The sequence below is a fragment of the Quercus lobata genome, chromosome 5 (assembly GCF_001633185.2).
Source record: "Quercus lobata isolate SW786 chromosome 5, ValleyOak3.0 Primary Assembly, whole genome shotgun sequence".
NCBI lineage: Eukaryota > Viridiplantae > Streptophyta > Magnoliopsida > Fagales > Fagaceae > Quercus > Quercus lobata.
In genome coordinates this window covers 21264058-21291338 of record NC_044908.1, presented here as the reverse complement: position 1 = coordinate 21291338, position 27281 = coordinate 21264058, and the positions used below count along the sequence as shown (strand labels likewise).

General features: G+C 35.1%; 1 protein-coding gene across 1 annotated transcript in view; it reads right to left on the bottom strand.

Annotated features, from left to right (window-relative positions):
* Window positions 1-2321: 2321 nt before the first annotated feature.
* The window catches only part of LOC115988825 (DNA-directed RNA polymerase I subunit 1), a 30866-nt gene continuing 5906 nt past the window's right edge, over window positions 2322-27281 (bottom strand). Inside the window, exons 7-21 of the mRNA XM_031112445.1 lie at window positions 26109-26271; window positions 25202-25392; window positions 23871-24137; window positions 20487-20575; window positions 20188-20335; window positions 19713-19931; window positions 19086-19478; window positions 18824-18968; window positions 18344-18552; window positions 13373-13575; window positions 9647-9845; window positions 9295-9557; window positions 6146-6286; window positions 4516-5311; window positions 2322-3215 (exon numbers count right to left, since the gene is read on the bottom strand). Coding sequence (XP_030968305.1) covers window positions 2619-3215; window positions 4516-5311; window positions 6146-6286; window positions 9295-9557; window positions 9647-9845; window positions 13373-13575; window positions 18344-18552; window positions 18824-18968; window positions 19086-19478; window positions 19713-19931; window positions 20188-20335; window positions 20487-20575; window positions 23871-24137; window positions 25202-25392; window positions 26109-26271 — 4023 coding nt within the window. The 3' untranslated portion in view covers window positions 2322-2618. The remainder of the gene's footprint in view (window positions 3216-4515; window positions 5312-6145; window positions 6287-9294; window positions 9558-9646; window positions 9846-13372; window positions 13576-18343; window positions 18553-18823; window positions 18969-19085; window positions 19479-19712; window positions 19932-20187; window positions 20336-20486; window positions 20576-23870; window positions 24138-25201; window positions 25393-26108; window positions 26272-27281) is intronic.

The window sequence follows — 27281 nt, the reverse complement described above, 5'->3', positions numbered from 1 at the left end:
TACTTTTTGTAGACAAATGTGGTCAGCCAAGTATAGGCTTCTTGAAAATCTTATTCGGAAGCTCCGCAATTGGCATCAAAGGAAGTAATTCTTTGAAGCTAACAGTACAAGAGGGTTTCGGGGACTCTTCAAGGGACTTGGAATTCCATGAGCCAAAAATCAACCTCTCCAATGGCATCAGTTTAGATGACGTCCATAATATTCCTTCATTTACCATATCTAAAAGTAGCAAATGTGTAGGATTAGGCACCCGTCCAAAGAGAATAAAAATGAACGGTAGTCGTAGGACATGGACTGCTTTAGAGGTTGAGGTGTTTCAGGTGAATAGAGCAATGAGGTTGGTCTCTAAAATTAGTAGATTGATGTCAAATGAACCTTTATATTTGTTCATGACAAGATTATTGATGAATCCACGTGAAAGATTGATGTTTTATTTAATCAGTTCCTCATTGCGTTTGAGATATCTACGAGAAAAGTTTAAAAAGTATTGTCCAAACAGAGTTTATAATACTAATAGTGACAAGAAGAGTTCAAAAGTGAAACAGGAGTTATTGGTTTTGTTTGAAGACTATCTTTGAACAGTGTATGTATTTCATGGCTATGATTAAGGAAAGGTTGTTATCAATGAGCATTGATTTTGTTTGAAAATTGTCTTTGAACAATGTATGTATTTCATGGCTATGATTATGGAAAGGTTGTTCTCTATGAGCATGATTCTTGCAATTTGTAAATGTCATGTACTAGCTTGCTTGTTTGGTAATCGTCTCTACTCTAGAGTCTAGATATGGAGGTATACCATGCATTCAATACATGTATCCTCCCTCTCACATGGAGGTGGAGCAGGTGTGGTGTCCACCTCCATATAAGAGAGGGGATACATACACTAGAGACAAGGTGTAATCTCTCCTAGAGATGGGATAGTTGATTGCTTGGTCCTTGATAGCTTGAGGCCCCAAAATTTTATACAGCATTCACAATGAGTTGGTAAAACAACTCAAAAGCTATATAGTTTAGTTGATGGTGAAAATGCACTTTTGATCCCTGTATTTTGGGCAGATTCCTATTTTGGTCCTTACTTTTTAAACGCACCTACCTCAGGCCTGAAAATGGAAACAAGTGTAATTCAAACTTTATGAAGAAAATAGTGTAATTCAATCTTTATAAAGAAAACAAATAAATAAATAACAAAATAGAAGCTTTGTCATCTAAAGTTTGAACGCCCTCATTGGAATGGAGATTCTAGATTTATTCATATTAGATGAAGTGTTAGGTTCTAAATATTAAGATATAAATTTTTAGGTTCTAAATGCTTTATACGTTGGCAAACCGAAAACATAAACTTGTTTAGGAATAAATCTTAGTACCTATAAAGTGTTTTAGACATTGCTCAAAGTGCTACAAGTCAAGATTCAAGAACATACAAACTGCAAAAAGAAAAATTAAAAAACTAACTAGCTCGACTGATATAGAGGGATCTTCGATCAATCGAGATACGAATCTGCAAAATTTAATTCAACCCTACAATAGACGAAACGTTTAGGGTTTCAATCCAAACCTACTAAGTATATAAGGAAATAAAGAGATAAATAAAAGATAACAATGGATGAAAATTAATCCTAATTGAACTCAAATACCAATTCCTATTTGAATAAAAGTCTACAATTATCCAATTTCTTATAAGATAAATAAAAATCTAAAAATAATTTTGGTTTTTCTCCCACCTATAGCCCCCTTTTTTATATACCATACACTTCTAAATTTTAAAGTGTTTATCAATTATTATAAAATATAAATTGAAGTATTAAATGAGACAATTTTTAATGTTAAATGTCAAAATTGCACAAAACATTTGTGGTTGGGGGAACATGTTTCAATTTCTGTCTTTGGAACACTTGTACAAGGTGATAGCCCAAACATTATCGTTCATTTTTAATTAGGAAGTTGAGGCTACCGAAAAATTTGAAAAATCGTCACCACATAGTAATATGGATCCAACCAGGATTCTTTCACGTCTCTCCAAATCAGAGCTGGTCACTTTTAGGGCTTGGTTTCTTCTTTTTTTCTTGGAGAACTTTTACTCCTTATATTTGCTATCGTATCATTTCGAACACCGACTAAATCAAAACATTGACGATTCAGCGATACTGATACCAACATATAGTCTCAGGTATCACATTAGCATTACAATAACATGTTTAAAAAGCCTGTCCCATCAATAATTACTGTTTGCAAAGAATTTATTTAGACATTAAAACTTAAAGAACTAAATTAAAACAATTGATAGTTCAAGCACAAACTTGATTTCTAACACAAAATTCTGAAAATAAAATCATATTTCACCAAAATTTTGCAACTTATATTACTTCTACAAGAGTACTTGCTATGAAGAAATCTCGAAGGCTTGACAAAATTCACACAGATACAACTGTCGTTGCAAGTCATGTGGACCTAAGGATAAATTAGGATATCTGGCTAAAAGCTTTACTAACTAAATATACACATGACACAATTGATGCTGCACATTGTTGTAGCATACTTTAAATCCCAAAATTTGTGATACAAACTACAAAGTTAAAGCACATCTATTCCAGATCCATAAAAGCTACAATCTCTCTACATCAGATTTCCAACTTCTGCATAACATCAAAACTTCCAGTACCTACCTTCACCGGCAACCCAAGAATAACCCTAGCAGATGGAGACTCCAACTCGTCTGTCTCCCCATGACTTGCAGCTTCAACAATAAATTTAGAAGCTGTCTCAAAAGACATTTTACAAAAAGGAGATATCGAGTTAGCTATTCCCCCAAGTCTGTTCATTGGACGATACCCTCCCGAATGAGTCATATAGTCAGCAATAAGTGTTAGGTGCCGCATATTGACAGATATCCCATAAGAACCGAAAACATGTTGTATTTCCCTGATGATAGTTGCTCTGGCAGCTTCCACACCATATGTGTTTAGCATAGCATCAATGCTGTTGGAATATACGCACCTGACATCAAGAACATCCTGAAACTGCCAAAATGTACCGAAATCCACTCCAGTGGCTTGCAGTGCTGGAACTTTTTCCTTTTCTGCAGGCGAGATATCCTTCCTGGCTTTGGGATTTTTACCATAGAATATCACTTGCTTTTCTTGGCATGTAACAACTGTACACCCGTCAATTTTGCCAAAGCTCTGGATGTAAACCTTCTTGGCTGTTTTTTGAGCAATCTACAACAACAACAAAAAATTTTAATTAAAAATTAAATTTCATATTGAGAAATAATTATAAGAATGTCAATACTAATGAAACACCAAAAACTCCAAATCACAAAATCTCACATGAACAAGAACAATTAAATTGACCTTTCGACAAAAAATCAAATAACAATGGTTTGTTATTAAGGAGCCAATGGTAACCCTCTATTGAGTGATTATTTCTAGGCCAACAAATATTTGACACTTATCAGAGAGAAGACAGCATTCAAGTTCTTACAAGACTGAAATCCATTTCTTAACAATACATCCAATAGAGTGAATAGACTCATATTAAATACAAGCTGTCATGTTCCGACTTCTTATTATGTTCATCAGCACAAGTGAACAAATTCAAGAAAAAATAATTAATATATATTTTAGGGTAAATTATCCTTTATATTTCATGAATGCTACTCACCTCCAAACATTTTACAAAATGACACTCCTCTCACACAGACGTCCCTAACGAAATATTTCATTTTTAAAAAAGATATTCATTTATATGAACCTTAAGGGGGGGGAGGGGGGGTGAGTGTCATTTCATCCACAGTTTGGGTAGATATATTTTTTGAAAATAAAATATTCTGTTAGAAAAGTCATAGTTTTAGAAGGAATTGACTTATCTATTGCTTTTATACAAACCATTCGAGAGGAGTGCAAATATAGATATTCAAGTGCCCTATCAACATAAGAAATCATTGAACAATATGTGTCTTTCCTCATTGTTTCCAGCTACACTCTTGGATATAAGAAATCATGACTCAGAAAAATGCAGACTACTGAACAATATGTAAGCCAAATGGAAAAATGTACATAAAAACAATATTCTCAACTTCGCAACAAAATTGAAAGAATAGAGAAAGCAACCATTCTAATAGCCCGTAAGTCCACCAAATATTATTTCTTCCAAAGAAGGGAAACAGTATACAGTCACTACAATTAATTTCAAGTTCCAACATTATCCCAGCATAAAAATGATTAGAGGACTTGTGCAATAGAGGTGATATAGGAAAGTGATAAGATTATTGTCATTATTATTCAAAAAGGGGCAATAAACTCAGGACAGACTAAATGGAAAATGAGGAGTAATCAAAGAGGGTGATGTGAACTGAAAAAACAATGAAAAACTTCCCCACCCTCAACACCCCCCACCCCCCCAACCCCCAAACAAAACCAAAAAAAAAAAGAGGGAAAAACATAGAATATATTTGCAAAAGAATTTAATAAGGTTGATACTATTATAAAATGGAAAAGAAAGAGAAGGTGAAAAAACCTGAGCCAGTAAAATATGAGGTTCATTAGTAAATCGAAAATGGATCTCAAAGTGCATTCCCTTAGCTTTCACAAAATATGCTCTATCATACTCCTTTTTCACTAGTTTTCCCCTGGATCTCTTCTTTCTTTTGGCTTTTGATTCATTCTTTTTGTCCTTTGATTTATGCTTAGAGGATTTTCCTGATTGTTCATATGATATATCTAGGGCATCAAGTGGCTCAATCGCATCATCCTTAGTAACTTCAATTTCATTCTCAGCCTGATCAATTTCACTTTCAGAGCCAGCTGATAGCTCCCCTTCATTTGGATCCTCTTCAGAAGCATCATCATAATCCATCTCATCTATTGATTGCTGTTTTCTCTTTTGTACATCCAAACCCAGATCATCAGACACTGCACCATCATCAGCATCTTCATCAGCATCAGCATCTTCCTCATGCTGTGATCTGTTGCCAGATACATCATCATCATCTGTCCCATTTGATGTATTTGATTTTGAATCTGGCATGAAATTTTTGATGCCACTAATTTTAGAAAGCAAGAGCAGATGATTTTGTATGGCATCCTCCAATTCCCTCACAAAAACAACCTCTAGAGTTTCCTCCCAATCTTCTAATGAAATATCAGTGTTTTTTGGATAGTTTTCAGGTACGTAAAGCATCATCTCAAGCTTGTAAATACTGCAAATCTGGTGATCATGAACAGCAAATGGCACAACTGATACTTTCATACTCTTTATTATGTCTGCTACAGTTATCTTCTTCAACTTATCAGCAAGACAAGAGGCATCTTCCCTGTAGATAATAAGTTAAATATCAACTTCTTTTTCTGCATAGCTAATAGTTATGTACATGTGTGTTCATTACTATAATGCCTGACTATCAAACAAACACAGGCAATGGTAACTAGCCAGTGAAAAATAGAAAAGGAGAAAGGAAGGAAAGGATAATATGGAACTGGGAAAGAAAACATTAACATAAATGCTAACTAGTTCAAGACCATTGATTGTGTTTGTCACCTGCCAATCTAAAAATAAATAGAGAAATCTACATTATAGTATTTGACTATCAAACTCTAAACCTAGGATGCACCGACACAGACACAGGTACAAGTACAAGTACAATATGGTGACACGAGTAATTTTTGAAAAATTATAACATGATACAGCAAATTGGACACCGCTACGACATGGGTACGGTATCCCAAATGAAGTGTCTGTGCATCCTAGCTCTAAACAAAAAGATGTTTTCGCAACCCTAAGACACAATACTATTCTCCAATAATCAAGCATTGTACCATAAAACAGAGAGTTTTCCTTCTTCATTTATTTGGTGAAAAGGAGGGGATGGGGGCAGAAGCAACTTTCAAAATAATCGATTCCCGTGCTACAAGAATATACATGAGCCCTAACCTTCTACCTAATTTTAACCATTACTCCAATCCTATAACCTCTACAGTCTCTGTGTAGGTTCCTATCTTGGAGAAACATTGTGTAAAAACAAAAAAAAGAAGTAATATTCTGCAAAACATTTGGTCACCATTCGTCAGAACCAATGCAGAAGTAACTTGAAACTTCCAAGAAAGTTAAAAAGAATGTAACCAACAAAATGGATTTATATGCAACATACTTTGACCTCCCAACTTGGAAAGGGCATGTCATCACGGGTGTCTTAATATCTCTTGCAGCAGTCATCAAAATTTCCTGCAAACGCGGAATTCCAAGTGTCACATTCATTTCACCTCTCCCAGCAAGATGGAACGTATTCAGCCTGATAAATAAAAAACATTAGACAACCTTGGACAAACTAAAAGCTCATCTGAAAAATGTAATGCATGCTCTAATAAAATATAATAAAAGGAAAAATTAAGCACTCCCTTTTATTTACGACAAAGGTCAAAAGAACTACAAAAGATGCTTCATGCCTCCAATAAAAAAGTTTTAAAATCAGAGGGTTCATATGACCTCCTAAATGTTAATACACAAGCAACCATTCCTCAACCTCAATGTCTATCTTAACCTCCAACAGCTAAAATCAAATCCTTTACGAATTCAGCATGATCATTATGATTATTTGATTGCACCCAGAAAAAATGACTTTCATCCCCCCAATAAAGGTGATGAGAAAAGAGGTTATGGTTCTAGGGGGAGCTAGACTCGATGGTCAACCCTACTAAAGTGGAGAATGAAAGATGTCAGCTGCTCATAATACAATGTAAGGAAAGTCACTGCAGCTTATCTCACAAAACAATCAAAAAATGCATGTTCAGGCACTTCATTTTTAATTTCAGAAATACAGGAAGCAAAATTAGGACAGTGACTGTATGAAGGATAAAGGTCAAGTGCCCTATCAACATTTTACTTTTCTAATATGTGAAAGCATAAACTTCTATTGCCAATTTAATTTTGCTTTTTCGTTTTGATCTCCTTTTTGTTCTGAAGAAATAAATAAAAAAACAAATATTCAGACAAAATAGATTATTTTACAGCTTAAAAAAAATCACTTAAAATCATTAGGATCATTATTATGTGGAACTAAATGGTATAATGTCTTTATCCACCAATTTCAAGAAGTTATTGAAATTTAAAGTCATGAATACAGAAACTGCTACACTATACATAAAACCCAATCCTCACACTACCATAATTTGGAACCACCAGTTAATACCATTTTACCCATTCTCTAGCCTCCTTGACTAAAACTATATTGTGACACCAAGAAATTCCAGACATAAATGGGGTTGGGGAAATAATAATGACACTGACGGTCAATCCCAGAAGTCAGCCCATTATAATAACAAAATAACTCTTTCACACTGATTATAACGCCACTGCTCCTGTTAATCACATCAACGTATCTACCTTCTCTAGATCTACCTTAGTTTGTTTGCTACTATATGTAATGGAAACTGAAACAAAAATAAAAACTGCTTGTATAGGACACCCCTTTAACAATTACACTTCCTTTTCCTAATGTTTTCTAAGAACCAAAACAAGGTAATGTCTAGGTAAGGATCAATATTTTCTGTAAACCATTTCATGATTTGAAACTAACATTCTTCATAGACAATCCTTGCTTAAGGTAGTTGTGTATCTATTACCTCTCCCTTTCCCATTGATGTCCATGACTAGTTATAGCAGCTTATTAAGAGAGAATTCTTTAATAAAACACTATATTTATTGCCTATAATTCAGTCAATTTTATACTAGGAGAAAATTATAGTCAGCTGACAACTGACCCAATCTAAATGATATTGCATAATAATTCTCTATTTAAAGAATTTCTTTTGTGTTTAAAAAAAATTCTTAAATATGAGTTCATAATTTCTAAAATGCCATCTCCTTTCTCTCTCTATCCTCCCCTTCCACCTCCCCCCCCCCCCAACAACAAAAAAAAAAAAATCCAATAACTATATATATATATATATATATATAAATTCAACCAATCCACATCAACACAGTTATCACTGATATTTACTCTCCTTCCAATGTTTACAGATATGATCAATCAGTGCCTACATAAAATTATCATTTAATGGCTGGTGAAGTCCTACAGATATTACATATGTACTAATCATTACTATTGGCTCCTAACACAAAAAAAGTTTGGTTAAAATTTACCTGTTCTCTATTTTTCTCAGTCAAATTTGAATTAAAGAAATGATAAATAACCATATGAAAAGGAAAATCTTCATCATCTTCTTCAAATACTCTATTACTTGAAAATTATTTGAGATGGTGCCAACTCAAATCTGAGGAAGGAGCAGAAAATAAAAACACCAAGGAGCAGGTTTATATATATATATATATAAAACAAAAAACACCTTGAAGACTATAAAAGGGAAACTACTGAATGAATACTAAACTAAAACCTGCCATCCTTCCCAAATATTCCTAGACAAACAAAAGATTGTTCTTTGGAAGGCAAAAACATGCATAGTGAAATGCAATTTAACAGTTCAACACAGGATTTCAAACAAGTGTTCTCAGAAACTATTGGACTATGAAAGAAAATGAAAATACCAAAAAATAAGTGAGGAAATGAATATGACCCCACTGGATCACTCATGGACAAACGTTGACCATCTACCTGCACAGGCAGAGTCAGCTCCCTCAAAAATTTAAGTGCTTTAGTTTGATTAGGGTAAAATTACTTAACACTTCAAGTAGAAACTGTTACTACGCATTGATATACCCTAAGTTTCTGCTGCTATAACTCCAAGATAAAAACACTGAAGTTAAAACAAATGCAAAAGATTTATGGGCATCCACCAAATGTCACCAAGATCACATCACCAACAGTCTTATGAACACGCAAGATGCACCACCAAACTAATATAATATAATATATATATATGGGCAAATTACAATTTACCCACCTGTAGTTTAACCAAAATTTAAGTTGCCTACCTGTGATTTGAAATTTGACACTTTACCCACCTGAAATTAGACTGAAATTTAAGTTGCCTACCTGTAGTTTGAAATCTCATGATGCAAGTATTCTGCTGGATTCTTTTTTATCTTATTTGATCTTGTATTTTTATATTTTTGAAGGAGCAAAACATAAAAGTGGAGCAAAATTACATATTTAACCATGTTTTTTAAAAAATGTGGGGTTACGGAACTCTAATTGAGCTAACTTCAAGTGCATATATATATATATATATATATGCAAATGCACTCAAGCAACTATTACAAGCATAAAATTTTATACGCTATCATATAAAATTAAGCAGCATTTATGGAAACAAGTATAAATAATTAAATAAGAGATCCTACGTCATCTGAGTTGATGGCTCTCCTACAGACTGCGCTGCAAGCACACCAACTGGTTCTCCAGGCTGTGCAAGACTTGAGATGTATTTGTGTTCCATTAACTTCAAAAAATCCTTTTCTTTTAAAATATCAGGATTTTTCTCCTTCAAGGTAAACTTATGCACAAAGTCCTTCGCTTTTTTTTCAAGAGAAGAAGGCAATCCCTTAATATAAACATTGGACTTGTGAAGCCCTTGACGAAATTTTTTGGAAAAAATTTCTTGATTCTGAAAATAAACAAAAAAAGAGATGTTGGTTGTAAGAAACTAGTTTTTTTTAAGAATAACAATTCAGAAAATCAGGAACAATTACTCACAGCTGCTAGTGCTTCAAATTTAGCAATGAAACTTGTTTGATGGACATCTACACCATCTTCTCCATAGAAAAATTGAATAACGGAACCATCAGCATCACGAACAGTATGATCATAACATATTTTTAGGCACTCAAGATTTTTTATTAGGCATCTTTGGAGGTATCCACTGCGAGATGTCTTCACTGCTGTATCAACCAACCTGTGCGACAGAGAGACCATAGTAGAAAAGTTAACTTTATGATGATTAAAAATAGTCTATGCCGTCCATATAGATAAGAATAAATACTGAAGACCTTATATGTACGTTTGGATTAGCTTATTTTCACCACTGCACACCCTTAGTGCGATGGTCACTCCACAAGTATAAGTGCTTGTGGGGTATGGGGTGTGAGGAGCAAGGCCAAGATTCAGGTCTCCAGAAAGGAGCTTCACACACAAATACACTTAGATTAGGCTAGAATAGAATTTTTTTCTTGTATCAAAAAAAGATTAGCTTATTTTCATCAGCTTATGTTGTTTATATTGTCTACTGTGTAAAATCAGAGTTGTACTTTGAAAATATGTTAAAAGGCTGAATATTCCCTTTCAGGATGAAAGTAAACTCAACTAAACAGGCCTTCTTAAAACTGGTCACAAGACTTCAATCCAAAAAGTATATGCAAGTGTGTGTGTGTTAAAGAAAGCAATGTCAATACACACAAACAGTAGCCCACTGACATAGGACAACCACACTATTTCAATTGAACAAATAAACAATAGAATCAAAAATAAACCCTAGGAGTCAGCACCTAAGGATTGCTTGAAGTCAATACCAAGCAAAACTGGAGTTGGCACTAGAGTAAAAGAAACACGCATTTTTTTATAATTCTCAAACTATCTTACAATAATAAGAAAAAGTGCTTAAATAGCTAACAATAAAATGTATAAAGAAACCTTAATTATTAAATGCTCGGGCTTGCTTAATCTCAAGCCCAATTACTAACAGACTCCATCCATAAGGCCACAAGTTGGGCCGTCTTCTTTTTGCTCTTCCTCCCATACATGCATATAATTGGAGGCTTGTACCTTGTGTCCACACCACCCACCCACACTCAGCATGCATGCATACACACATACACTAGCATTAGAGCACTGCAATCCAAAACATTGATGTCTATCATTCCTACATTATATGTTTCTCGCTTTTAAACTTACTTAACCTAAAGCCTCTAGATTGTAAAGCATCCCAGATTAGTGTCAATTTCATATCTAGGAAGCACAGACACAGAAAAAAAGGCCACCTCGTCTGTGTCAAATATAATTCTTTATTTTTTTTTGATAAATAACGTAAGAATATTATTAATAATAAAAAGATTGCCAAACCGAGTACATTGGGGATGTACTATGGGGGAACAAGTCAAGAAACAAAAGAACAACGGTCAAGAAACAAAGAAAAGGAAGAACAAGAAAAATGAGAAAAAACCACACTCCATTCAAAGAGAGTGTGTAGGAAAAAAGACTTAAGCTCCAGTAAAGAGCGTTCACAACCCTCAAAACTTCTATCATTCCTTTCACGCCAAATGCACCAAATCAAGCAATGAGGCACCATTCTCCAAACATCAATGTGGCGATGTCGCACAAACTTTCCTTGCCAAGCCTCAAACAACTCAAGAACAGTATGAGGCATAACCCATTGAATACCAAACAAGCAGAAAACCATGGACCACAACTCCCAAGCTATGGAGCAATGAAGTAGAAGATGATCCACCGACTCCCCACTCCTCTTACACATATAGCACCAGTCAAGCACCATCACTCGTCTTTTACGAAGGTTATCTGTTGTTAAGATCTTACCCAATGAGGCAGACCAAGAAAAGAACGCCACCCTTGGGGGAACCTTTGATTGCCATATCATTCTCCATGGAAAAGAAACAAAAGTAGGAGGGTAGAATGAGTTATAATAACCTCTAACCTCAAAACCTCTATTCCTTGCAGGTTTCCAACAAACCTTATCAGGACCAAACCCCCGCACCGTCGAAGAATAGACCAATTCCATAAACCGGTCAAATATAATTCTTTATTAAAATTACTAATAATAAAACGAGACATTTTTGACAACCTAGCACAATCTGAGACATTGATAAGGTATTTAGGGTTCTCAATGAATAATCTCTCTCTCTCTCTCTCTCTCTCTCTCTCTCTCTCTCTCTCTCTCTCTCTCTCTATATATATATATATATATATATATATATAGTCACTTTCACACTTGGGCGACACTCATCAGCCACAAACAATGATCATTTCTATCATCAACAGACATTTTGATCCCTGTCATTTCACTCTATTTTATTTTCTTAAGAATGTAAAGAACTCCCTCGGTCTCAGTTAAGAATATTTCACTCATTTAGCCTTTTTTCCTCCTCTTTTTTTCAATTGTAATTCAGTATGGTATACAGTCAATAGCATAACACTATTTTTTGGCGTTGAATGTCTGTCAAACAACTAAAAGTTAAAAGTTGTTAATTTAATAATTTATTTCGTAGTTTATTGATATATATTTTTAAATTATTACACTAATCATTATCACTCAGTTATTATAATAGTAGAGCACATAGTTTAAACCTAAAATCAACATAAAAAACGTCTAAAAACATATGAAATATACTTTAAAATATCAATTAATTGTCATGTCTCCACCATGTTGTGTCCTAATTTTGAAGTTAGCCACATCACTTGTCCCGTGTCATCTATACTTCATCTATACTTCTTTGCTCTACGTTTTTTTTTTTTGTTCACTAGAACTATATCTTCTACAAAAAGCATACCTATAGAAAACTTACTTGTGGTATCTCTACTTTTTTCTTGCACTAGTTAAAGTTGATCCTTGATACAAATAAGAATAATCTAAATAAACCATTTTGTTCATTCACTACTCGCCTTAAGGAATTTTGGCATTCCATAAAAAATAGTTATAGTGCTTCACATCAGCAGAAGATATCAACATCCCTTTTTACAAGATCAAAATTGCCCCCAAAGAGTCTTTTATTAATCACTCATTTAAAAAGTAAAATTGGCATCTCACCTGAACCTTCTTCCCAACCAAAGCCTGACTCAAAGACCATTGCACCTGATTTATTTACCAGCAACCATCACCACCCTATAAATATTACTGCAAACATCCCATATATAGTGCTCCAATAGCAGCACAAACCATTGCCCCCAAGATTTTTGGCTACGATATCTGCTGCCACAATATTTCATCCTCTCTCTCTCTCTCTCCAAATTTCAAGGTTCAACACAAGACATGGAAGAAACATGTCTTACAACAAGATCACAAAATATCAAGCAAGTAGTCATCTCAATTTCTGGATACATAAATCAATCAGAAGTATAAATGTAATTAATTAAAATAACTACTGAATAAATCACCATTGATACAAAGAATTCCACCTAATGCAGAACTCAAAGATATATAGTGCAATCCAAGTGCATGAAATCAGGTACAAGCAGCATGAAGCTTTTGACTAACAAAACTGAAATCACATTACTTCTTATGACAAGTTATTATATTATACATACATATAAATATATATATATATATATATATATACAGGTTGCAATTGGCAGATTGCACCATTTAGCAATTCACCATTTTAAATAAAAGTTTTAAAAAAATTTAATAAAAAAAAAAAACACCACTTCCCACTAGAACGAAAGACTCATGGATGAGGCAAAAATTTCACTTACCCTTCACGACCAGCCATGCAATGGAAGTAGTATTCTTGAGGATGCAATCCAGTAAGAAACCGATCAATAATAAAGCCTCCAGCTCGAGCTGCACAATCCCATGGAGGAAAGCAGGGTAAGGTCTTTCCAGAAACCATTCGAGGGACTCGTTTTCCTTCTAGCTCTTGTTGGCCTAAATGAGAAGATATTTGTTGGAAATTAACCTGTTCAAAGCATAATGCAGTCAATAAAGAGAGCTAAGCCTATATGTACTGTTTCTAAGAAGTAAAAAATTGCTAATAAATTATGATACTAGAGAAGTTCAGGTTAAGCATGTTTTACAAGGAACACCTGGGATCCAATACAGCAGAACCATCTCCTAAATATATAGACGGTACAAATCAGATCACTATTACGTCAAAAGTATCATAAACAAAGTTCGAACCTCTAATTTCATAAAATAATAGTTCTAAATGAGTTCACTAGGGCATAGAATTTTAAACAAAATCTACAAAATAGACACACTAAATGCAACTTAAGCTGACCATTTCATTGTGATGACTCATAAAAATCATAGGTTGTCTAATTAGAGAAACAACTATGAACAATAGTTCCAGTACCTCTATGCGATTGGGTAATCATAAAACTCACGCTCAGAGACAATCATAAACTATGCAATATAATTATCTTGGGTAACCATTTGATCATATTTCTTAGTCCTATACATAATCTTTGATCAGCATACCAGTACCTCTGTATGATGAGATGACCAAGCTCTTTAAGCAATCCAGTGATACCTCGAACAAACAAGGAATATCCTATGAGGAATTTTGGCAGCTATCACAGTGTTTCCAATAACATTGATGGTTGTGGGGATTGGAACAAATGTATTTCACAAAAGAGGTGGAAAAACATAATTGTAGGTGGATGTGCTAGTGATGGAACTATCAGTAGCAGCATAATATACTAACATCCAAATATTTTGCAGCCTTTTTCCAGACTGGTGTGTCACAAAGAAAAGGTATACAGCTAAAGCTAAAATCATGTCTCCTTACCACATTTATTCACTTATATTTTTTTTTAGATAAAATTAAAAATTATAAACTGAACTTTCTGATGAGTGAAAAGAATGGAACCACTAGAGTTGAAAATTAAAGGAAAAAAAAATTAGAAATTAAGTTAGGAGCGAAGAGATATAGTGCAACACAAATGTGTAATTTCAGGTACAAGTATCAAATAAACAATAGATTCGGGCATACAAAAATTTCCACCATTCACAATTGACCAACAATCCCCAGTATTGCCATATAAAAACACCAACATTATAGCAAAAAAAACAAATCTTAGCCTATTCAGATCAGAGGGCCAAAGCAGAGTGCATTACTTGTTTTTTTGATAGGTAATCAAAGAAATATTATTAATGAAAATAGTAAGGAAAAATACAAGTTGTTCATGATGATGAACAACAGGAAAAGGATAAAACAAACAACAAAAGAAAAGGGAAATCAGGAAACAAATCTAAGAGAAAACATAAACTCAAAGAGAGAGGAACAATTAGTAAAACCCCAACAACGAGACCACTCAAAAAGACTATACTGGCATAAAACTTTTAACTCTTCCAACGTCTTCTCAATGTCCTCAAAGGATCGACGATTTCATTCCAACCAAGCAATCCACATCAAGCAACCTAGAATCAAATTCCATATATTCGAAGTATGATTCCCAAGCCATGGATGCCAACAAAATAACAATCTCGCCACAGATCCTGGCATAATCCAATGAATACTGAAAGCCTGAAACATAAAAGTCCATAAGATATATGTAATAGGACAATGAAGAAGGAGGTGGTCCACCAACTCCTCATCACATCAACACATACAACACCGATTTGCCAAAGAGCGACCCCTAAGCATGAGATTATCCAAAATAAGAATTCGACCGTGAGCAGTTGTCCACAAAAAGAAAGCCACTCAATTAGGAACCTTTGGTTTCCAAACACCCTTCCAAGGAAACAAAGAATTCTGAACACCCTGAATCACAGGGAAGAAAGACAGGGTGTCAAACTTACCATCTCCTTTGAGACACCAACAAAGAGTATCACTTCTTTCACCCCAAGGAATACGAGATTGGATAAACTCAAGGAGAGAATAAGATGCAGCTAGCTCATAGTCTTGAAATTCTCTATAAAACCTTAAATCCCAAACTCTAACGGTACCCCCCTCCAAAAGCCACGAAACCTCAGAAATACAAACATCCTTGTCAGCTAAACACACATAGAGCTCAGGAAAGAAAATTTAAGGGTATTATCACCAATCCACCTAGCATGTCAAAAGTGGATACAAGTACCTTCACCCACTACAAAAGACAAATGCTTAGAAAAGCCCTCCCACCCTTCATGAGTGCTTCGCCAAAGACCACATCCATGAGCCCTCCTACATACTTTATCAGTGGTTTCCAAGCAAATCACAATACACGTGGAGGTTTGCATATTTCTCACCTTTTGTTTGCTGATGATACTATTCTCTTTTGTGATGCATCAAAGGAACAATTATTACATATTCGTATGGTTCTAATTTTCTTTAAAGCTATCACAGGACTGAAAGTAAATGTTGACAAGAGTGAGATTGTGCCGGTTGGTGAGGTTGGGAACTTGGATGCTTTAGCTCGTATCTTATGTTGTAAGGTAGGCTGTTTACCCATGTCTTATTTGGGGATGCCTTTGGGGGCACATTATAAGGATTCCTCAATTTGGAACCCTATCATTGAAAGGATGGAAAAAAAGCTTGCAGGTTGGAAGCAATTATATTTGTCAAAAGGAGGTAGACTTACTTTATTGAAAAGTACTTTATCAAGTCTCCCTACTTATTATTTATCTTTGTTCACTATTCCACAACATGTGGCAGACAGATTAAAGAAAATTCAGAGGGATTTCCTTTGGGGGAGATCTAATGAGGTCTTTAAATTCTCACTTGTTACTTGGGAGAAAGTTGTGTGGCCAGTGGAGTCTGGTGGCTTGGGGATCCTGAAAATTGGGCTGTTTAACCAAGATTTGCTTGGGAAGTGGCTCTGGAGATTTGGAAATGAGGTCACACGGTTATAGAGACAGGTTATAGCTTCCAAATATGGGGAGGCCAATGGGGGATGGTGTACTAGAGTTGTTAGAGGGACTCATGGTTATGGTATGTGGAAGAGCATTAGGAAGGGGGCTGAGAGTTTCTTTGGTCATGTGTTGTATGCGGCAGGAGAGGGTTTTCATATCAGATTCTAGCATGACCCTTGGAGTAGCCCTACTGCCTTGAAAGATTTATATCCGGCACTGTTTGCTATTATGGTGAACAAGGAAGCTATGATTTTGGAAATGGTTGATTATGATCCGGATGGGGGTGGTAGAAGCTAGAACTTATGTTTCCGTCGTGCATTTCAAGACTGGGAGACAGGGATCTTTTATGATTTCTTTGCGTATATCTCTTCTAAGTTACCTAGGAAAGATGATGATACCATGATATGGCAATTGAATCGTAGTGGTGTTTTTGATGTGCACTCTTTCTATAATTCATTGCTAGCAGCTCCAATGGTGTCTTTTCCTTGGAAGAGCATTTGGTGTGTTAAGGTACCTAAAAGGGTGGCTTTCTTCTTATGGACAACTGCTAGGGGTGGGCTTCTTACCATAGACAACCTCGTCAAGAAGAAAATACCTCTTGTGATTTGCTGTTGCCTTTGTCGATGTGATGAGGAAACTATGGATCATTTATTGATCCATTGTAAGTATGCTTATACTTTGTGGAGTGAAGTCCTTCATTTGTTTGGGGTTCAGTGGGTGATGCCAAAGAATGTTGTTTCTCTTCTTACTGCATGGTGGAATTGGTTGGGGAGTCACACTTCAAGAGTGTGGAATATGGTTCCAGCTTGTATTATGTGGTTAATTTGGAAGGAGCGCAATGCTTGTACTTTTGAGGAAACTGAGAGACTTGTAGACTGTGTGAAATCTTTGCTACTCAAGACTTTGTTTGAGTGGTCCCGGGTTTGGGGGTTTACGCATTGTCACTCTTTGTTTGATTTCCTTACTTTTGTTAGCCTTTCTTTTTGATTGGTTTGTATTCTTTTCAGTGCCTGTTATTATCTATTAAAAAAAAAAAAAAAAAAAAGCTATATGTGCTATATGTGCCAAAGGAGTAGGGAATTAGTGGATCATTTTCTTCATTGCCCTTCAATGGGCTCTGGCGCAAAGGGTCATTGACTTGTTAGATTCATGGCAAGGAAATTTCAACCAGCATCGCAATATAGCTTTTTGGAGGATTGTGCCACATTGCATAATGTGGTGCCTTTGGCAAAAATGGAATGCTAGATGTTTTGAAGGATGTGAACTGTCTATTCTCGAGATTAAGTCTTTGTTCTTTTATACTGTTCACATGTTTCTCTTACTAATTTGATTGACCATTGTAATTTGAGATCTTTATTGAATAGCCCCCATAGTACATTACTAGTGTATTTTGATTTGCCTTTTTTTTCAAATAAAATTTTTGTTAATTACCACACACACACACACAAAAAAAAAACAAAAAACTATGCCTTGAAAGGATTTTACAACAACTTGCATGTGTGTGTTTGTGCGTGTATATTTATAAAATTTTATTGTTACAATTGAGAGAGGGGGATTTGAATCTTGGTTCTCCTTATAAAGGAGACCAAGCATTGCTATTGAACCACAAGACTCCTGAATAAATAAGATTAATAACTTCAAATGGTCCATGAGAAATTTTATAGATAATTTTACTCAGATAACATCCACAGGCATATAGAAACTGTATTAAAATTACACTCGTTATACTATTGCTTTCTCCTAAAACGTAGAACTCCAAAAAAATGCTCAATTAAACATGGAACTTCTAGACTTAATGCCATATAAGATTATGGCCTTGCCAATAAGAATTTCAAGTAAAGTATTGTAGTAAAAAGGATACTATAGCTATCCTGAGAATGAAAGGAGCTTACCGAAGCACCCTTAGCCCCTGATGTAGTCATGAGAGAAATACAGTTCTTTCCAGAGGGTTTCAATAACCCTCTGGACAACAGCTCTTTGAAAAAGTCCTTGCTTACTTCTTCATTCAGTTTACTTATCATCTTCCGATCCAAGTCTGTTAAGGCAGATTCTCCGTTACTGCGTATTTTTTTTTCAATATTCAGTTGCAGAACATCTGCATCTGCATGTAACATAGGTCAAGACATCAGATATCCATCACAACAAGCAAGTTAAACAAAATGATACAAAATAGAAACATAAGTAAACACAGAGATTTCTCAAGCAACTCTCTGTGGTTGAATATGCGGCCAATCTTTAGTTATCCAAGAATTAACATTTGGCCTAATACTGATTATTCCTAGTTATCAACCACATTAATCAAGCTAGTATCATATTGGCAGAGGAAACAAGAAGTTTTGATATAGAGCTTTTCCGCGTGAACAATAGAATACCTATTTTAACACTACCCTTGTCATTAACAAACTTAAGATGAACTTCTTCTCCAACTTCCGCACAATCTTGAAGTTTTTCTTCCCTCTCATTGTCTTTCTCTTTCATTAACAAAAGATCATCTACTCCACATGTGAACCCATGCACCTGAATCATACAGATTATATAATGCAAGTTTAATCATCTGTCAAAACAAACTCGCCACAGAAATTGAGAAAATTCAATGGGGAGTTAATTTGCAAATTAGGATCAAAGCTGGCTGACCTGCAAAAAAGAAGTAAATAAGCGACTTAACGCAGAAAGCAGGACACCTGCAGTATTTGAGCCATAGAGTTCGTGCACTGTATGAACCAAACCATATTCAGCAAACTGAGCCTTGTCGATCACACCACGCACCAAATCATTCTTATGTATCAACAACTTATCTTCATCAGGCTCCTTCCTCGTTGGTGCATCTTTGTCTACCTTTTTCCCTTGACTTGTTTTCTCTATATCTCGCTTCTTTTCCTTTGATGCATCTTTATCAGACTTTTCTTCTTTGTTCAATTTCTTTTCATTTCTATTACTCTTAAAAAAATCATGTGGAAGTTTCGCGTCTTTTTCAACATTAAATGGTGGGCGACCCTTTGTAATATGATTCAGCAAGGCACTGATTACCTAGAAATGCAAAATTAAACAAAACTATGTTTAGACTCATCTATAATATGTCACCAACTCTAGTTTGAAATCGTGAACAGATTTGTCATATTTAATTCAAAGGTCCAGGAACATCAAACATGATCATTCTTCAAACAAAATCAGCAGAAATAAAAATCAATTGTTAAACTTTGAACTAGTCTTTACATTCTGTTTGAAACAATGAATTCTTTAGAAGATTTAACTAATGCTAACCTGTTTCCCTGTCCAAAGAGGCACCGGTTTCCATATTGCAGGCGGAAGGGGCTGCATCTCACAGTCAGAGTTTAATATGCAAACTTTCTGGCCAAATTTTCCATTAAAAGAAGCTGGACTTGCAGCTGAGAGGCCGGCACAATAAAGAAGTTGGTTGAACTCATCAGCACTAAAAAAAGTATCCTTCTTTGTAAGAAGTACAGCACTTACTACATGATCCTGAAAAATTTTAGAAAATAAGGGATGAATTTCAGACACATTATAATTATTTTATTCGTAAATTTACATGCACTCAGTGGGTTTAATGACTTTACCCTTCACCTTTCTCATTCAAGGAGGGGGGGGGGGGGGGGGGGGTGTGTGAGGTGCCATTCGAGCTAGAGCTCATTAGCAAAAGTTATTATATTATAAAACAAACAATAAAAAAGGCATCCGATTACTGGAGACTATATTATTCGGAATAATATACTGATACCTGAATCAAGGCTCTGATGGGTTCACCACTTGTGGGCTTGACATATTGATTATTTGCATTTACAATGTTGTACGCTTCAGCACGAGAAATTTCATCTTGTGGGAAATGAACATTCATTTCATCACCATCAAAATCAGCATTATACGTACTGGAATAAATTTAAAAAAAAAAAAATATTAATCACCACATGCTTGGAGGAAAAAAACAATAGTTAAACATAATAAGAAAAAAAAAATTTTAACATATGGACATACATAAATATGTCCACATGGTAAATCAACCTGCAATTTTAATAGTACCTGCAGTTTGCATAGTGCATACGAAGTGTTTTCTCCCCCTTTAACACACGAACTACATGTGCCATTATACTAGGCTTGTGGAGAGTTGGCTACGATGAAAAAAACAATTAGGAGAACCTTCCCAACAAATTAATAACAAGTAAAAAATCCAGAAGAATTCCAGAAATTAATATATAATAAAACGTAATAGTCTACTTAATTAAAATAATAGTAAGCTGCTTCACATTACCATCATTATATTGAGCACACAAAGTAATTCATATATTTGCATTCGTATAAACAATAATAATTTTCACTGTGCAATAATATTAGTCTTATTTTGGCAGGCCCCACACACACCAAAAAAAAACTTTTCTCCTCCTGTTTCCACTGTACTTTCAGCAAAATAACCAATCAGCAAAGTGCATCCAAACACAATTCTTGACAAGATCTGGAGCAGCAGAAAACGCATGCTTCAGAGGTTTGTCCCAACAGATGTCATTCCAAAAATGAAAACACCTACCTTCACCAACTCCAAAGAAGTCATAAATTAAGAAAAATCCCATCACTTTTGAATGGAATGCTTTCTAGAATTCGACCAATAAGGAAATAAGAACCCAAATGCAGCTGCTGCTTTGGGGCCTTAAACAGAATCCCAGATCACATGGATTTTCTATAATGGCCATTAGAAGGATAATTATTGATAGATGGACTGGGGTACAGTTCACACAAACCTAGAATTCCAACAAACCCCTTACCATATTCCTACTTCAATACACAACTCCAAGGAATCTCATTGACTGTCTTTTTCAAGGGTGTGCTCACAGCATTACTCCTACAACAAAGAAAATTGCAGGTCTGTTTCCACTCTTTCTAGGATAGTTCTAATTTTTAATCAAAGGAGGCCAAGTTTCATCTGCCTCGGTCAAGAGGGCTGAAAAAAATAAGGCCGCAATTATTTGCACATTGGAAAACCAACCTAGGGAGTCCAGCTTCAATGAAAATGGTTTCCTGTTAAGGGGTCAAATGATGGCAATTTGATCCCTACCCGCCCCACCCCAGTTTTTCCCCACTCTGAAAAGGTGGAGTGGGGTCAAGGTAAAATCTTTGCCCCTGATCATTGGGTTCAGGTCAAGGATTATTTTGGTTGTTCTACCCTGAGTACATTTACTAAAATGCCATCTTTTTTAAATAATAACAAAATCACCAATAGGGTTTGTGTTATTATATTGTATACATTGAGACTTTGTATGATTTTCTAATGAAAATTTTCAATTTATGTTAGTTTTTAAGATTTAATTTATATTATAAAGTACTATTGCTTCGTAAAGATGATTTGTGTTGTTTCCAGAATACTTTTGAGCTTCCGTTAAACTGTTATTGTATTTTTCTCTGTATGAATTTTGTTTTAGATTTTGCTTGGACTTTCGGACTTTCCTTTGTATAGTCCACGTGTACTAGAGTTGTGCCCCTCTTGCAATTTTTTCAATGAAGTTTATTACTTAGAAAAAATAATATTTAATTTGAGTTATTGAATATCAATTTTGGTATGATATCATGGTTTATTGTATGTCATTACCCAATTTAGGTATAGAGCATTAACGCAGTTTAGTTGACCTGCCCCACCCCTTTCTTTATTGATAAGTTACACACACATCCAATTAGGCTTGAACCCACATCCTCACCTTCCATCCCATTATCATGGAAGGAGGAAGTGCCAACTGAACTCAGGTCATTGACCCATCCCAATCTATGAAGCATGGACACAGACACAACACAACACAACACAAGACATGGCGACAAATTAATTCATTAAAAAATTAGGACACAACACGGTAGGAATATTACAATCAATTACCATTGGAATATCAGTTTAATTCGATCATAGCAAGATTGGGAGTTTGAATCAGTTGACTAATTTATGGACCTTATACATTCTGGATCTTTGAGAAGGAATAGATTGGGAGTTAGAATCAGTTGACTCCTTTATGGACCTTATACATTTTGGATCTTTGAGAAGGAATGGGGTAGATAAAATGTGTTGAAAACTTTCTCCTCTGGGTGTTTTCAATGTTCACTCTTATTATAGGGCTTTACAACCTCTAAACTCCTTTTTTTTTCCACGGAAACCTTTGTGGAAACCAAAATTTCCTACAAAGGTTAGTTTCTTTACTTGGACAGCGTCATTGGGGAAAATTTTAACCATTGATAATTTAAGGAAGCGAAAAGTGATGGTGGTGGATTTGTATTGCATGTGCAAGAGGAACAGGGAGACTATTGAGCACTTACTCCTACATTGCCCAATAGCTCAAGAATTATGGAATATGGTGTGTTCACTATTTGGGATATATTAGGTCATGCCACATAGTGCTGTTGTGGAACTTATAGCAAGTTGGTCAAGCAAGATTAAAAGACTCAAAACTAAGGTGATTTAGAATATGATCCCTCATTGGGAAAGGAATACATGCACCTTTGAAGGGCATGAAAGATCAATTCATAAGTTTAAGCATTTCTTCTTTCAGACTTTGTTTGAATGGGCAAATGGCTGGGTGTTGTTACTTTCAATACTCTGCTTGATGTGCTTCCTTTTTGTACTTTCATTGCTATTTATTTTTTTATTCTTTGTTGCCTCTTAGCACACTGCGTATGTTAATTGTTTTCCCTGCTCTTTCAATAAGAAACATATCTAAAATTAAAGTTTTTTTTTTTTTTTTTTTTTTTGGCCCAACAAAATGAGAACATGAATGTAGAAGTGTCCCCAGCGTGTCCAATACGGACATGGCAGGGGTTTTTAGTGTCCGATTTTCTGTGCTTCTTAGACCCCATTTCTCTCTCTCTCTCTCTCTCTCTCTCTCTCTCTATCTCTCCCCACACACACCTTCATTATGATGCATTTACTCGACCTCAGTCCTCATCTTCACGTCCACCACCTTCCTATGAAGGGAGGTATCATGGGCATATAAGATTGGTTGAGGCATTTAGAGGCTGCAGTGGACTGTGAAAGAGTAAACTATGGAGTTACAAAGCTTTGGAGATTTTGGAAAAACATAAGAGGGAAATGATGTTAGGTGGGCAGACAAGTAGAGGACAGATCCTTGACGGTAAAGAGGAGAAAGGATGGGGAATTATGTCAAAATATGAGTCAGGTTGGAAGTGGGGGCAGCAAAGGGTATTCTTCTGCTGGGTATGAGGTATGAGTGCCCCATACCAAACCATTGCCTACCCATTGACCATTTTGAGGAATATAATCACAAATGAACAACATAAGCCCATTTAGCACAAGTTTGTGGCAGATTTCCTCACCTCACACTGATAATGTCAGCCAAGAAAGTAAGAAATTATCACATCTCATTTTGTATAGATATGCATAAGAAATAATATATATCAAATCAAATAAAGTATTACCTGTCTGTTGACAAGCACAATATCCCCATCTTGCAAGTGACGACGTACAAATTTTCCTTCAAATTCATAATCACTTCCTTTTCCATGCTGTGTGAGAAGACCTCGTGAGGATGGCAATTTCCTTGATATTGAAATGCGTTCTTTTAGATGTTCTTTTCGCAGTTTCTTAATACCCAGCTTATCAGCATAGTGTGTAGCTCCAGGATGTATTACAGGACCATTGATGATAGCTTTCCTCAGCTTGACAAGATTCCAAGGAGTCACCCTCTGCAGAAATATCAACATCATGAGTAAAACAAAATGATGGAAGTCCAAAAGTCAAGGAATTTTTAAATTGATAACATTTTCACTCCGCCTAAAGGCACACAATGTGTAACTAGAAAATATCATTATTGTATGTATTTCTGTCCATGCATAGCTATATTCATCAAACCAAAAAACGAATAATTTATAAGTAATATCAAAAGGTATCAAAATAAGGAAAAGCAAAATGGCCCATCTGAATGTCATTATTTTACAATATGTCCAGGTCACACCGCTCAGACCTTAATTTTTTGATAACTAATGGTGTTTTATTAATAGAATAGATTTCTTCGTGCTCATGATGAAGAGCATACCATAACCTTAAAGAATTACAAAGAATTATCCTGTGAAATTTAATTCACAAAGATTTCAAATCCTCCACCATTTTGTACTCCAAAAATCCAATATAAATTATTTGACAACCATCTATTTGGAGCCGCACATCCTTCAAGAAAATAAACGATCCAGTCCTGTCTGGTAAAGGAATATATACCACTATAAATTTTTATGTGTTCCATTTTTTATTTTTTATTTTAACTATTTTGTTCCCAATTTGTAGTCCATATTTCCACCAAAGACAAGAAAACCAAGAGTTGAGGATAAAAATATGCTGAGTGCAAGACTGGCCACAAGAGTACATACAGCAAGAGAATACACAGAAAGCTAGTAACAACTATCAGAATCCATACTGAACCTTTTTACTAACCAATATCTAAATATAAAATTAATAATAAGAGTTAATCAATTTTTCTCACATCAGTGTTGGTGAGCTCTCTGAAATTTTAAATATTGCATATAAAAGATGCCTATATGTCTGTTAGATTGAATAAAGCAAAGCAATAGGAACAACACAAAAAGAAATACAAAAGACATTTTCCCCTCATATTCTCTGTGCAACATTAAGCAGATTGGACTAAAATTCATCTCCACAGATAATCCACAATTGATTAAGATATAATAATTAAGTAAGCCATAAAATTAAGCATATTCATTGCTACATGGTGATAATTCAAATTTGTCCACCCTACCTCAGGATAGGTTAATTCTAATGCAAAATTTGGAGGGATTCCAATTTCATTAACTGCTAAATAGGGATCTGGGGATATGACAGAGCGGCAAGAATAATTGACCCTCTTTCCCATCATTTTCTGGCGGAACATGCCTTCCTTCTTTTCCAGCAACTGACAAATTCCTGAAGCTATACCTCTTTGACCTTGAGCTAACATTAAGTAGAGAAGGAAAACTGGTTAGCTGCCAGTCAGTGGTTAATTGAATACTGCTATAGCATATTGGAACAAGGGACATGCACTAACACTGAAGCACAGACACTAAGCCATTCAATGTACAGAAAACGTATTAACAGTGTAGCAAAATGGAACACCCTTTTTTTTCAATTTAAATAACTCAACCCTTGACCAGTGCCCCAAAGGTGCTCATAGGAATATACTGCAATACCTATTTTTATACAAGGAGTACAAGGGAAAGCACAAGCCATTAATTACAATCATACGCTTTAAGCATATACACATCATTATACATGTACTTGAAAGTAATAATATATATGTTGTAACTTGTATGTGTACGCATATTTGAGATAGTTACAAAAAGTGCTCAAACCCTTCCCCCTAGACCCCCAAGCACTTTGTGCATGGGGAGGCGCCAAAAGGCTCTTGGCATGCATATTTATCCACTGACCATTGTATACAGAGGAAAGAAAGAGGGGAAGGAATGGAGAGGGAGCAATTTTTATCATTGACCAAAGTAAATGCCAATAAGCAATGCATCGCATGTTATATAATATGATTATAAATACCAGAAAAGCATAATTACCAATTAAAATAGAATTGAAATAATTTATTCACATTCAAATTCATAACAGAAATTAAATGTCCAAAACAAATGAAGATAAACCAAGCAACATCAATTTATACTCACCTGTTGCAGTTTTGCTATCAAACAACACATTTACTGATTGTTGGAGATCCATCCACCGGCTCACTATCTTTGAGCGCTCTAAGTTGTCATCATGAGCAAATCTTAATTGTATATTTGACTGTAGCACCTTATTTAACAAGACAGTTTGTGGATGCTCCATTACCTACATTAACATCAACTATGTAATTCACTAAAGCATCCTTAGAATCAAAAGAATGACCCAGCAGAAAAAATAAAATAAAACTGTAACTTCATCATCCCATTACACCTATGTTAACACAGATACAAGGTGCCACCACACCCTCCTACCCTTTTTAACTTAATAAACAAAATAATTTTTTTTTTTATAAGTAGGGAAAGGTTTTATTAAAATGCTAAAAAAAGGAAGATGCCTAACAATACACAAGCTGCGTACTGGATGGCAGCCTCAAGTACATTACAGCAATCAATCATCCTACCAGGTATCACCCGCTGCACCCCAAACAAACAGAAAACGAGGGACCACAACTCCTTAGCAAATGCACAATGAAGCAACAAGTGGTCAACACTTTCAAATTTGCACTTAAGTAATAAAATTGAAAGAAATGAGCGCCAGGAAATTTCAATTGCAAGTCCAAGAGAAGGAACTGTTTAGACCTCTAATGGAAACCACATTATTCTTTCTCTTTTCTTTTCTTTTTTTTTTTTTTTTTTTTTGAGACTACATCACATATAATAATCAAAAACTTCTAAGTACATGATTCGAAAGCACAAAACAAAAAAGTAAGAGCAAAATGAGGGCAAAGCCCCGCACCTCACCCCCCCCCCCCCAACCCCCCAAACAAAAAACAAAGGAATTTGCTTTTAGTTGTGTACCACTGTTTTGAACATATTGCCTATAATGTATGTTATAATTATTTAAGATACATCGTGTTTTGGTATAATTACAACTTTACAAGAACCTTCACTTTAATTTCAAACATAACAGAGACCAACTGGTTATAGTTTTCATATCAAACTCACCAATAAATCCAGAAAATACTCAAAGAAGTTATACTCCTCAATGAGTTCAGTGATAAGCAAAGCTCAATATCTTCAAAAGTTTCCAACCTTTTCTCTTTTTATAGGTAAAAATAATTTTATTGAAGTGAGACTACCTCATGAACATAGACACAAAGTAGCCTAAAGAATTAC